General features: G+C 32.6%; 1 protein-coding gene across 9 annotated transcripts in view; it reads right to left on the minus strand.

Moving 5' to 3' along the window:
- The window catches only part of KTN1 (kinectin 1), an 89,394-nt gene that overhangs the window by 20,228 nt on the left and 56,095 nt on the right, over positions 1-13,071 (minus strand). For 5 of the 9 annotated variants that reach the window (XM_019725774.2, XM_019725770.2, XM_019725777.2 and 2 more), the window contains 9 exons: positions 12,547-12,584; positions 11,848-11,938; positions 11,704-11,772; positions 11,183-11,220; positions 8,996-9,086; positions 6,760-6,828; positions 5,706-5,743; positions 4,230-4,320; positions 2,118-2,204 (listed from right to left, as the gene is read on the minus strand). In XM_019725774.2, coding sequence (XP_019581333.2) covers positions 2,118-2,204; positions 4,230-4,320; positions 5,706-5,743; positions 6,760-6,828; positions 8,996-9,086; positions 11,183-11,220; positions 11,704-11,772; positions 11,848-11,938; positions 12,547-12,584 — 612 coding nt within the window. The remainder of the gene's footprint in view (positions 1-2,117; positions 2,205-4,229; positions 4,321-5,705; positions 5,744-6,759; positions 6,829-8,995; positions 9,087-11,182; positions 11,221-11,703; positions 11,773-11,847; positions 11,939-12,546; positions 12,585-13,071) is intronic. The other 4 variants (XM_019725778.2, XM_019725776.2, XM_074327442.1 and 1 more) reach the window with 1 other exon arrangement.

Below are 13,071 nucleotides of genomic sequence, written 5' to 3' on the forward strand. Positions count from 1 at the left end.
ACACCCACCTAACTGCATAAAATAAGATATACTCATTCAAGGAAAATGTTTAAATGCCAATTCAGAGATAATAAAGAGGTAATTTTTATCATCTGACCATAGAAATGGTAGAGCAATCGCTAAAGAAAATGTGAAAAAGAGACATTGGAACAGAAGTGTTTTGAAAACTTCACAAGGGAAAAAGAATCTAACTAAAGGAAATTGAGTGTCTAACTTTTAAACAAAATGCACCAAGATGAGAAAGTTGCTTTTAGTCTGTGATAACAATTTCAGCTAAAAAGTTTTCATTTGACATAGTAGTTTGGTTGTGGTTAGCAATTTCCATTCCACTTTTAACACCTGGAGAAGATCCAATATTGAAAATTGTATAATAATTTCCTTACTATTTTTATCTAAGTGTAATATAATAATATATAAATTATCTTTCATGTGCACCTGTCATTTATAATAGCTTCTCAAGAATATTTACTCCTTACAGCACAACTTGTGGTCCTGTGTCAATCAATATCACCTATGCTATCTGAGAACTATCTACTAGGTTGGTGGAAAAGTAATTACGATTTTTGCAATTATTTTTAACCTTTTAAACTGCAATTACTTTTGCACCAACCTAATAGATCCCATTAGAAATAAAGACTACATTTATTATATATTCTGTTCTCTGTATGTTACTAGTTATGCAAGAAGCTATCATGAACTTGGTGAACAGTTTTGAAATATGAATAAATTCTTAAACTCATGACCAAGCACATGATGAAACACAGATAAATTCTAGCTTTCTTTTGGAATCATAATATGCAAGAATGCCTATCACAGGTGGCACATAACCTCTTGCAGGAATGGCATGATATTCAGAAATCAGTACTTCCTAGGTACCCAGTCTCTTTAACAAAATAAAAGCTAAAAGGTAGCTCTTACCAGTGAAAAACAAAGCTATAAAAACAAGCAGAAACTATGCCCACTGCTGCCAGAACTGACTGCAACCACTCACAGTGAAACAACAATGCCCTACCTGGCCTAAATTTCTCTGGTCCCAATATCTGCCAGTTGTCTCAAGTTTAGGTTTTAGTGAAAATTAGGGCCAGATGAATAGTTATGTAAGTAAATTTCCATTACACTAGAGGAAATGTAACTATAAACATATAATTGATTAAAAATATTATGAAAGCTCTAAATATCCTTCAAATGTCACTAAGACTTGCATTTAAAAATCAACAGATTACCTTGGCACAAAAAATACTTACAGAATACTGAACTGAAACACGTAATTAACGAACTTTATTAACCCATCTGTAAAATTCAATACTCCTGTTCCACATTTATTCTTGGTAGGAATTTTCAAAATGCATGACTGAACTGGCACATTCATTCCTCTCAATCTTAGAAAACTACTTCTTTATAATTCATTAGAAATCTTCAAACGGGTGGAACTTGAACTCAGGGAGAATATCCTTTATCACACTGAAGACAGGGAGATAAGTGTTTCCGGAGTATTTTACATACTCTGGCCAAGAGAATTATCCCTTATATTAATATTCCACACTAAACATAACACATGCATCATTACTATCCAGCCACTCCAAAACTTCAAGTTTAATTCTGTTTCTCCTAAGGAACCATCCCCAATAACATACCCAGAAGTGACCCTTTCCTTGTACTTAAGACTTTTACCATTTTCCACCTTGTCTGAGTCATCTGGGTGTGTCCCCAAAAACCTGGAAGAATTCACTATACACTGTAGGTACACCCTACATGTTCAAACGTACTTAATTCAGTTAGATTTTTTTGGCTCAGGTTTTTTTGCAGTTTTCTTAACCAACCCAAGTGGCATATACTATCTGGACAAGAGCTTACATGGAGATAGGTCTCCCAAGACTCTTCAGCTGAAAGCAGTCATCACCAAAGCTCAAACAATCAGGTAATCACAACAAGCTAGCATGCCCAAAATTAAAGCTTCAAGTAGATGAAAAAAGCAGAGATGACAGAGATGATAAATGAGGATGATAAGGAGATTTTATATTTAAATTGCAGTATAATTAAATGCTTTAGTCTGATTTTAAAACAAGCTGCAGATTTTCTCAGTTCAATGGATTGTTTCTAGGAGTCAGCATTACAACCTTGGAAGTCTTGTTCACTTTCTCCTGCAGCATTTTTTCAGTTGATGCCAATGCTTCCATTGCTTCCCAGTTTTTCTCCCGAAGGTCCTAATCATTTTTAGAAAGAATGATTTCAGTTTATCCATTATTGAAAATTTTTTGTTTTTTACTTCATCAATATTTTGCACTGCATTTAAATGCTGGTTACTGCAAAATCATTTCAATGGGAAAGTATGTGCATTAGCAAAAAAAATAAAAAGCAATGTTTAGAAGTTTGAATGAGAAAATAGAGATGCCCACTTCCCATGTTTTAGTTTACACACCACCAAATATGCCAGCTTTAAAGTAATTATTGTGCCCATGTGACAGAGGAGAAAGCATTCAAAAGTAAACACACAAACCAAGATTAAAAATAAACACACAAGTATTGCAAAAAGCTTTACATGTGATTTTTAAGCAAGGCCTAGTATCACTTGTGGGACTTTCCACTGCAGCGTAACATTTCTCTAAACATGTTTTACTGAATAAACACATTCCAAGTCTACCTAGGAATGACATAGTAAATCACTGTGCTTCTTTATCTTTCTTGGCACGGTCAAACGTATATACCATAAAGCAACCTGACATGAACTGTATGAGCTACTTGATCAAGGCAAAGGGGGAGGCTGGAAAGCTATAAAACAGTCTCTTGGAAGATAAACAGAGGTCATTGGAAACTGAGGTCTGAAAGATCTATTATAACAGCATTTCATTAACAAATACAAAAAGGATAATCTGCTTTATTTCAGTCTTTCTTCAGATTTAAAAATCTAAACATATTAAAAACAAAAAATAAAAAGCCAATAATCACCATCTATTGAATGCTGACTTATGTACCCAATAATGCTCTTGGCGCTTCACACAAATTCTCGTTAACACTCAGAACAACCCTAAGAGATACTTATTCCCATTTTATAGATGGAGAAACCACAGTTCAGGTAGGTTAAGAAACTTGGTCAAGTGTATACAGCAAATGAAATGGCAGAACTAGAATGGACTGACGCTGAAATCTGCTGGTTTCCAGTGTCCTGGCCCTTTTCACACACACATCAATGCCTCCAGCGCTGCTGCTGCTGCTATATTAGACTGGAATTTACTATGCCTTCCTTTATCTCAGAATCCCGGTAAGAAAACAGTTAAGATGTTAGCAGTATCTTCGCAAATTCACCTCAGGTTTTGTGGCCAAGCGATGCTGTTAGTACAGTAACATTACGCAAACATACAAGGGAAATTAACATACCTAATTTTGACAAACTCAGGGGTTCATGAACATTTCGATTTGTTAAATTAACAAATTAGTGCAAACTTTGAAAAATTTTACTTTCATTAGAAAACACTATCGATTTACTATCAATATCCCCTTAGATTTCAATAACATTTTTAACTTTGCTCAGTCTTAGCAATCATATTTTTATGTGCAAAAATTCCTTCTCTAGCAAATATGTTTCTAATCACAGGTATCACCTTCCGGTCATAGAGAACTTAAGAAATTCACCTTAATTCACTATTTATCTGTTCAGTAAGAGTATCAGGATTTGTATTTGTTAGGGTACTCTCCTTTCTCATTAAGCATAAATGTATTCAGGTTCTCAGACCTCTAACATTCTCAATTACCAAAATTTGAACCATTTGTCAGTTTAAAAAGGGAAATTCCAGAAGGTTTTGAAAGACATTATTGAAAATAGCAGGTTTGAATACTGACATTACTTTTAGTTTACAAAAAGGCTAGCCCAATTAAAATAAAAGGAAAACTTTGATTTTAAAATGTTGAGGTGAAAGAATAATTTTTCAAAATAGGTCAACAGAAAGTCAACAGTATTTTCGTAATTTTTTTAAACCTGAAGCTATAATTATAGCTTCAATATTTAAAATAATATTCAGAAGTGTACCAATTGGTCTTTTCATTTTAAAAAAATCTGCTCTCCAATAAAATTACCCCAATAATCCCAAAAATCCACACACAAAAGAGCACTTTCTTAGAAGATTCAGAAAATACCTAACGTGAAAGTAGATTTAAAAAATTGTGAAACATGGTATTTCAGTGAAATAACAAAAGAAAAACAACAAGTTTTACTCTGATAAAGATTTGCTTACATTGTTTTTCTTCCTCTGGTGTTCAACCGCATCCTTCAAAGAATCTAACTCATTCTGGAGATCAGTTATTTCTTTCTCTCTTTCTGAAATTCTAAACCAGAACATGAATACATATAGCCATATTTTAGGTAAACAGTGCATATAATACTTGTTACTACAAAATAAAAACAGCAAGTAGATAATGCTTTGAAAAATGCAAACTCTTTAAGCTTAGCTGTTACCGTAGAAAGCTTATCCATGAATTCTAATTTATAGAAATAATTTTTTAAATAATCTTTTACAATATGACATGCTGACATTTGTGTTAAAAAAGAAAAAAAAATCACCCCCTAAGAAACAGTTCATGAACACATGAACTGCTATACTGTAGTTATTTCTATCTGGTGCAGTGAAGTAGCTATTTTCAAAAGAATGAAAATTGACGTAGAAGCATTCAATCCCTTAAATATATTTTTCCTCCCAGAGGTAATAAAATCAGTTGTGACTTTAAGTGGCTAGCCCACAACAAAAGTATGCTATTAATGTGAGGTGGGTCTTCTCTTGTCATTTTCATAACAGTCTCAGGATTCATGTTTTTCTCCTCCTGTCTAATGAGTTAGTTATTTCCCAGAAATGTAGAAAGCAATGGGAAACATTCACAATTCAATTCTGTTATCGTTGAAATAGCTTAGGTAGCAAGTTGAACAACAAATAGCTGTTCCCTAAGGATAAGGCTCTACAATAAGAGGGTGGCAAACTAGGACTCTGAGTCTGACCCACAGTCTGTTTTTGTATGGCCCAAAAGCCTAGAGATGATTTTACATTTTTAAAGAATTGTTTTAAAAAAAGAGAAAAGAAGCAGAGACCTAAGTTTGCCTACCCTTGATCTATATAAACTCGATTCAATTTAACATTAAATAATTCTAAACTAGTAAACCACCAACTCTGAAAAACAATCATGATGGAATAACATTTAGTTACTTTTATCACCTAATATTCTTAAAGTGGTTGACATTTATCTGAAATGACTTTAAATGTAACCTCTTAGAGAAAAATAAAGGCCAACAATAAAAGAAAAATATTTTAGTAAAAGTCTAAAGGAGAGCAGCCATAAAGATTATTGATAAGTTTGTTTTTTCTTAACGCAGAAGCTAAACCAAAATTTGGATCATTCAATTCTACAATTATGTCAGAAGTAATAACAGAGATAATTTAAACCAAATAAGTAGTGTTCAAAGTATAGTTTAATTTGATTAGTGTTTTCGGAATGCCTGAAAAATCAGCATTTCCCTCAACAAAATGTTCAAAGAAATCCAAATGCCACAAAAAGGTACATTAGCTCAGCCAAAGGCACAGCTAAGCCTACAGTTTAAGAAATCCAAATAGAACTCTAAAAATTATGTGACCATTTGCATAATATTAAATTGCTTATTTGAGAACTAATTAGCACATAAAAAGTTACCACTTCCCAAATTACGAATCAAAATTATTACTTACATTTTTAATAGTGCTTCATGAGAGGAAAAAGAAGATGCCTATTAAAAAAGTTAAATGTTATTTCAAAACAAAGCTTTCTAGAAGATTTCAAAAAATTAATTCTTCTCAGATATAAATTAAGGCAACACCAAAGGTAAAAAAAATACCATATGCCTGTCACCAAGTAATTTTAATAAAAATATGTACAAATTTATGAAAGGTACTGAGTGCTAAATAAAATCTTCATTGTCACTACATACTTAAACCTTTTTATCAATTTCCTACTATGTGCAAAGCACTGAGTTAATACCTTAAAATTTTCATACTGCACATTTCACATTTGACTACATTAAGTTTCTAAAAGTCAAAAAATACCATAAACGAATTCAAAAGAAAAAGTAGAAAAAGTTAACTTGTATGTACCAAAAAGTTAATTTTACATAATATGTAAAGGTTACATAGCCCTTCACATCCCAAATTAAACTACTATAAGCTTAGCAACAAGAACTAGTTTTTTTGCCCCTCAAAATGCCTTCTAGTTTATCCATATACATTCATAAAATAAATTAATTTAAAGGATATTCTGGTAACATCTTTAAGAAAAACATTTTTTTTTTTTTCCAAAACACAACTGTCCTCAAAAAAGTATTTTAAATAGTGGTAAACTATTGCTTATAACAGCACACATTTCTTAGTTTCTCTCCAATTACTGATGTTTTGTTTGGGGTCAGGGGTAGTAGGGTATACACATATGTTAAAACTGACCTCTACAGGATTTTAACTGACTTGCTAAGAAAGCAATTCTAGAGGATGTGAAAAATACACACACAAATACATACAGAGCTGGAATACAGATAGTAATATTATTTGTGTATACTTTGTAAATTTTAAATTTTGGATATGGCGGAGCAAACTGCTTTGTTTTTCAGGAAGTTCAATAAACACTTACAAATAAAAACACATACTTTATTCTCAATGAAAAGGCAAAATGGTATTTATGGTACAGTATTTATAGACAGTCATGGGTTATATAATTTTTCACCACATAAAAGGCAAACCATCTAATAGTACCTACCTGTTGGTAGTTTTGTTGCTTAAGCTGCTCAATTTGGGATTTAAACAATTTGTTTTCATCTTGTACCTCCTATTTAAACAAAAATTAAACATCAATAACTGAACAGAGATTTTTATTTTCCACATAAACTTTGACACGTATCATACCAATCAGGAAAATTCTAAAATAGTAATAATTTTAAAAGGATGTAATAAGCCCTATATTAAAGCACATTATAAAATTAGAATAATTAAGTTATTTAGTACCAGCCTGGGCGTGGGTATGTCTCAATGGAAGAAAAAGGATACAGAAACAGACCAACTACCTATAAGAATTTAGAACAGGGTGACATTTCAAACCAGTAGGACAAATTCTAGTGATATTTTGGGCTAGATGTTACTTTGTTGTGGGGGGCTCTCCACATACTGTCTAATGTTTAGTAGTATCCATAGTCTCCAACCACTAGATGTAGCAGCACCCCTCTCCCACCAGCTGTGACAACCAAAAATGTCTCCAGATATTTCTAAATGTCCCCTGGGGGGAAGAACTACTGCAGTTATCATGGATTTTTTAATAATGTGGCTAGCCATTTTTTAAAGTTGAAATGTTATCTACATAACTTAAATTACATATGAATAAAATATCTAAATAAAAAAAATTATGCACATGTTAGAAAACATGTGAAAATATTTTTATGATCACAGAGAGATACATTTCATTCCAAGACTTAAAAGTCAAAAAATTACTTATATATGAGTACATCAAAATTTCAAACTTCCAAAAGAGGCGGAAACATACAAATGACGACAAAAGAAAAACTTAACAAACCACCTAACATCTGACAAAGACTAATTTCCTTTATTATGTTAAAAATGATCTTATAGGGGCTGCCCAGTGGCTCAGGCGGTTGGAGCTCCCTGCTCCTAACTCCAAAGGCTGCTGGTTCGATTCCCACATGGGCCAGTGGGCTCTCAACCACAAGGTTGCTGGTTGAACTCCTTGAGTCCCACAAGGGATGGTGGACTGTGCCCCCTGCAACTAGCAACTAGCAATGGCAACTGGACCTGGAGCTGAGCTGCGCCCTCCACAACTAAGACTGAAAGGACAACAACTTGAAGCTGAATGGCACCCTCCACAACTAAGACTGACAGTCAACAAGTCCTGGAAGTACACACTGTTCCCCAATCAAGTCCTGTTCCCCTTCCCCAATAAAATCTTTAAAAAAAAAAAAAAATCTTATAAATTAGTAAGAAAAGGTCAACCCAGAAGAAATGTGGGAAAATTTAAGGCCAATTCATATACAAATGAAAACTGCTTAACTTTTCTCACAATCAAAAGCAAATTAAATAATCTAACCATCTGTAAAGAATACCAAATGTTTTCAATCTTGTCAGTGATGGAGAGGATGAAATAAAATGGCCCTCAGTTGGTGAGAATATAAATTAGTAAAAACACTTTTGGAGGGTGAGTTAGCATTATCTAACAAAGTTTAAAATAAATCTATTTGGGAGGGAGAGGAAATGTGATGGAACCAACCATTGGAGCATGAAATGTGAGCAAGACTAGTACAAGGCAATGCAGGCATCTAAAATTTGCTATGACGTCAAATTAATGTTCTGCAAGTACTTTCAATATTAATTACATGAAGGTGAGGAGTTGCCGGTTTTCGATTTTAACTCTCTCTTCAAAAAAAACAAAGAATAAAAACTGTATAAACCTTTGACCCAAAATTTCACTTCCAGAAATTTAAAGGGCAGATATACTAGGAAATGTATTGAAGTATTGGAAATGTGTGGCCAAGGATATTCACTGTAGAAGTGTTGTAACAAGAAACCCAACTCTAAATAATCTAGGTATCTGTAAACCAGAATCCATATACTAGAATTGGTTGTAAAATGATGATACAACCATACGAAAGAATATGATGAAGCTATTAAAAGTTAAAGATGGAAATGTGTTTACTGACAAGATCTCAAAAACATTATTAATTGCGAGTAGGGGAAGCAAAATACTAAAGTATGTACGGTTAAATATCGTATGTTTAAAAAGCAAGTATACACAAACACATTTTATGCATGGGCACTTTCTCAAAAGATATACAAATGATAGTATGACGGTCAATTATCTCAGGAATAAGAACCAATATCTGGGTAGAAAGGACAGTCATTCTGTATTCTATTTTCTTTTGTAGTAGCTAAAATAGTGTTAAAAACATGCAAAGATAATGATTTACACAATTTTAAGTAAACATATTCACCTGTAACTGCTTTGTTTTGCTAGACAGATCATTCTCCCTCTCTTTCAGTATAGTTTCTACTCTTTTCATTTCATTTTCCTTTTCTTTCAACCTAGAATTTTTACAAAGACATTATATTTAGTTATACACATAAAAGGGACAACCAGACTCCAATATCATATGTAAGAAAAAAAAAAAAAAAAAGATGGCAGAAACAATGCCTATCAACTTTCTCCCCATATTATATCAACTTATAAATTTGTTTTAAAAGACACTTATTTCCAATATTATTCAACTTAAAGTCAAGTACATCATAAAATTGCTACAGTTTACTTCCTACGTAATATTTCTTAGGCAAGTATGGCTGTATAGAGGAGGAAAATCTGAAATAACAATCATAATTAGTTCACCCTGGAACTTTACTCTTAACCCTTTGTACTGAAGAGATGCTACATAAAATTTAATCTGGTTCTCCCTGACCCAGCACAGACATGTCTTACTGTATCCAGCCCAAGTGAATCCCACTGACCCTTGTCATCCTAAATACAGACCTCTCTAGCATAACACTTAAAACTACTAAAATGATCTGTTTAATTATCTATATCCTCAGGACAGGAACCCATTTTAGCCATTTCAGTATTCCCAGTATAATAGTCTCTCAAATATTTGCTGAGTTGAATGCTATTTTTATCCCACCTTAATATAGAAAGAATTTCAAGATGTTTATAGGTCAACTTAAAAAATAACAAAAAAACCATACATGAAAATTGGTATTAAAAACTGAAAAGAAACAGCAAAATTTAAATACATGTGGCTAAGTGAAGGAAGCCAATCTTAACAGGGTACATGCTACTGTATGATTCAAATTAAATGGTGTTCTGGTGAAACTATAGAGGCAGTAAAAAATCAGCAGCTGCCAGGACTTGGAGGTTGGGAAGGGAGGAAAGGAGAGAGGGAAAGATGAATAGGTGGAGCACAGGAGATTTTTAGGACAGTGAAACTATTTTTTGTAATACTGTAATGATAGCTATATGTCATTATACATCTGTCAAAACCGATAGAATGTACAAGACAAAGAGTGAACCCTAATGGAAACTATGACTTTAGTTAATAATGTATCAATATTGGTTCATCAATGGTAATAAATTGTACCATATTAATGCAAGACGTAAATAACAAGGGATATGGGGGACACAGAAAGTCTATTTTTAATATTTTTCTGTCAACCTAAAACTGCTCCCCCCAAAAAATATTCTATTAGTTTTTTAAAAAAGAAAAAAAAATGTGAGGTAGAAATAAATCTAAAAGCATATACTGTAGTAATCTGCATGCCTACTACAAATAGGCCACAAACGTCTCTAAGCTTTCTACTAGCAAATGTGACAACAGCACCTTGGCAGTTACACAATGCTCACGAGATAATCAGTTGTAAGTACAAATGAGCAATCTTGGTGCCAAGAACAGAGACATCGCCTTTGTCTTTGTAAAGACAATGACCTAACTAGATATCCTTAATATCTTACTTTTTAGTATATGTGCTGCCGAAGCGAGCACAGCAATATCTTACTTTAAAGACACAGATTCAAAGGTTCACTTCTTAAACCAATAAAGACTTAATGGCATCACATCAAAGCAAAAATCTCTTAAATTGTATAGGGGACCAAAAAGATGAAGTCCAGATACCCTTCTCACAACTGTAAACTGATTTAGTTTAAGGGAGCAGACTTTATAGGATAAAAAATTTTCTAGGATAAATGTCTACAAAGACTGGTATTTCTTATGCTGATCAGATTCATATTTTTACTATTCAAGCATAGTATAACTGACATAACAGGTACCCTTTTCCCCAATAACCAGGTTACTTTTATAGAAAGATTCATATTATCAAGATTTTGGCTAAATATTATCTTCTGGTTAATTCAAAGATATTCTTTCAAATACTAAAATAATTTAAATTTGAAATAAATCTAACCTCTCTTTGCAATAATTGCATTCCTTGTTTTTAAAAAACTGGATAAAGGCTCCTGGTATCTGAAAGCACTTAAAGGGCCTCTGTTTTATTATACCAAACAGACTTAGCTTATTTGCCTCTGGACTATAATTCTACTTAACAAGAAAGTTAATGACTTAGAAGAAACTCATAACATTCAAGCACATTCTGGAAAATTAGAACTTCCTCTTTAAAATGCTGGCTAAAAGTATACTTACATAGTCTCAAGTTCTTCAAATTGTGATGCAGAACATGCCTAAGAAACAGATGCACATTTTTAGTTTTAACATCAAAAAGATAAGGTACTACAACACACACACACACACACACACACACACACACACACACAATCAAATAAAAACATAAGTATGTATGGTAAATTTAAGATTGGGCTATGTATAAAACAAAGACATGAACTTTAACTTAATTTTTAATATCCACTTCTTAAAGCATTACAGATTAATATACCAATTAAACAGACACCTAAGAATGAACTTAAGAGTCCATATGAAAATGTAAGGATAGAAAATGCTTTTAGGCTTAGGTTAACAAATCAGGCAGTAACAGACTTGAAAGAGATAAAAGTTAACTTGTTTTATCAATAACAACAAAATTATAGTACAACAAAATTTTTATGGCATAGAAACTCACAGAACATTAATTATTTTGCTTTCTAATTCAGTAAAACAAAGATTTCTCATTACTTATGTAATATGCTGTTAATCTGTTTATACTATACCTCTTTCAAGTTATGTTGTGCTACCTCCTGAACATGAGCTTTTAAAGATTCATTTTCTTCTTGAAGATCCTGAAAAAGAATAGGTATGAATTGAATTGATATTCAAGTATAAAAAAGGTATTCATTTTGTTTTTAATTTCTCACCTGTAACCATTTCCCTCTGTTGACTAGATCTTTCTCCTTCTCTTCTAAAACAGTCTTCATGGTATTCATCTGTTCCTCCTTTCCTTTTAACCTGACAATAAGTTAACAAGAGCTATCAATTAAAATGTTACAGGAATATACAAAGCAAAAATAATGAAGAATGGAAAAGTTTATTTTAGTTGCATTCACAGCTGAAACTGATTAAAATAAACTAAAAAATAAATATTTTAAGTATAAAGGCATACAAGATTTTGGAGATGTTAAATTAAGAAGCATTGGATGATTAAAGAAAAGAGTTTCATCTATCACTGAAAATCCAAACATTGAGTAAATTAGGGTAGCTCTACTCTCACCCCAAATCACCTGTTTAACTCAACACCAGCAAGTATAGACAGCTTATTATAACGGTTTGGGTATGAATACATAGCCAAGTTTTACAGTGAGCAAAGAGCAACATGTCAATTTAAGGTCATATTCAGATTATGAGTCATGAAACATAAAACTTCCCACTCTATCCCCATCAAAAAGCCCTATCGGTTAAGTCTTAATGAAAAACTCAAGTTCTTGAGGTCTTTTTGAGGTATAATTTGATATTCCCTAAAATATTACTTGAAATCAAATAAAAAGCTATGATTTTCGTAATTGTATTTAACTTACGGAAAAGTGATATTTAAGGGAAATTAGAGAAATGTTACTTACAAGTTCTGAAGCTCCTGAACTTGAGAAGTGATAGATAACTGAAATACAAAGAAAAAGGCAGGAAAAAAAGCAATTCATAATCCTTTCAATTTATCTTATTAAGCTTTACGATGAATTTTAAAATGTGTACACTTCCAATTACAAAGATCCTAGCTGAATTATTCATGCCAAAATTAGATGTGTTTTGCTTTTGCCTTCTCTTGACTCTAACGAGAGTAAGAGTAACAAACTAAAAATGTAAGGTAGGAGGGGAGGTGGTAACAAGGAATACAGTTATGAAGAATAAGTCTAAATAATGTGATACCTCTAAAATTGTGAAAATCAGAATATTAAACTGTCCACTTATCTCCCTACCACATCAGACCTCTTCTCCTTCCTAGTCTTCAAGGCCAGCTACTCAACAGTACTCCCCATTGTCCTCATTCAATCTCACACAGTTCAATAGTACCTTTTATCCCCCACTATCTTCTCATAGTCCCTTCAGATCTTGACTTAGATGTCAATTCCCCAAGAGAAGACTTTCAT

This window comes from Rhinolophus sinicus, linkage group LG03 (assembly GCF_036562045.2).
Source record: "Rhinolophus sinicus isolate RSC01 linkage group LG03, ASM3656204v1, whole genome shotgun sequence".
Classification (NCBI taxonomy): Eukaryota; Metazoa; Chordata; class Mammalia; order Chiroptera; family Rhinolophidae; genus Rhinolophus; species Rhinolophus sinicus.